The sequence below is a fragment of the Phalaenopsis equestris genome, unplaced genomic scaffold (assembly GCF_001263595.1).
Source record: "Phalaenopsis equestris unplaced genomic scaffold, ASM126359v1 Scaffold191485, whole genome shotgun sequence".
Lineage (NCBI taxonomy): Eukaryota > Viridiplantae > Streptophyta > Magnoliopsida > Asparagales > Orchidaceae > Phalaenopsis > Phalaenopsis equestris.
Window position 1 is genome coordinate 1 of NW_018211434.1, and position 895 is coordinate 895.

At 41.7% G+C, this 895-nt stretch overlaps 1 protein-coding gene across 1 annotated transcript; it reads left to right on the forward strand.

Moving 5' to 3' along the window:
* The first annotated feature begins 11 nt into the window (after positions 1-11).
* LOC110034622 (cytochrome P450 71A9-like) lies at positions 12-885 on the forward strand. The gene is made up of 2 exons (XM_020738873.1): positions 12-125; positions 267-885. Exon 2 carries the CDS (start codon positions 318-320, stop codon positions 882-884), a length of 567 nt encoding a protein of 188 aa, XP_020594532.1. The 5' UTR covers positions 12-125; positions 267-317; the 3' UTR covers position 885.
* Positions 886-895: the final 10 nt, after the last annotated feature.

The following is an 895-nucleotide window of genomic DNA, read 5'->3' on the forward strand; positions in this document are numbered from 1 at the left end:
ATTGTAGCAATGACAGTGATGAAGAGGAGAAAGATTTTGTAGATGTTTTGCTAAGGCTTCATAAGAATGCAGCCCTTCATGGAGGTTTTTTGAGCAGCATAGACCATGTCAAAGCCATCTTGGTTGTAAGTTGAACAACTCTTTGTCTATTTGCATTTATGTTTGACAGATAAATATTTTTAGTCAACAAGGTCATATGATAGCCACAAGCAAGTAAATTCTATTAAATCATAGTCATCATATATTCATTATACATATATTATCAGGAAACATTTTTAGGCGGAACGGAAACATCGGCAGCTGCAATAACATGGACGATGACAGAGCTGATGAGAAATCCAAGGGTGATGAAAAAATTGCAGGAAGAACTGAAGCAGATCACTAATGGAAACACACATAGATCACTTATCCAAGAAAGCCAAATACTCGATAAGCTCGAATACCTCAAACAGGTGATAAAGGAATCACTGCGGCTAAAACCTCCCGTCACACTCATAGCACGAAGAACCATCCAGCCCTGCGAAATCCAAGGATATATAATCCCTGCAGATACGCGGGTTATTCTCAACGCATATGCTATCTCCATGGACCCAAATGTTTGGGAGAGGCCGCAGGAGTTTTGGCCAGAGAGATTTGATGGAAGGAAAGTAGATTTCATAGGACGGTATGTTGATTTTTTGCCCTTTGGATCGGGGAGGAGAAAGTGCCCCGGGATTACCTTTGCTATGGCAATTATTGAGCTCACGTTGGCTAATCTCCTCCATTGCTTTGATTGGTCACTCCCGGGTGGAATGAAGGTTGAAGATATCAGCATGGAGGAGGCCACTGGAATCACAGTGCATAAAAAAGAGGCACTTTGTTTGGTTGCTAAACCAAAGTGGTGAGGCTGGTGAAA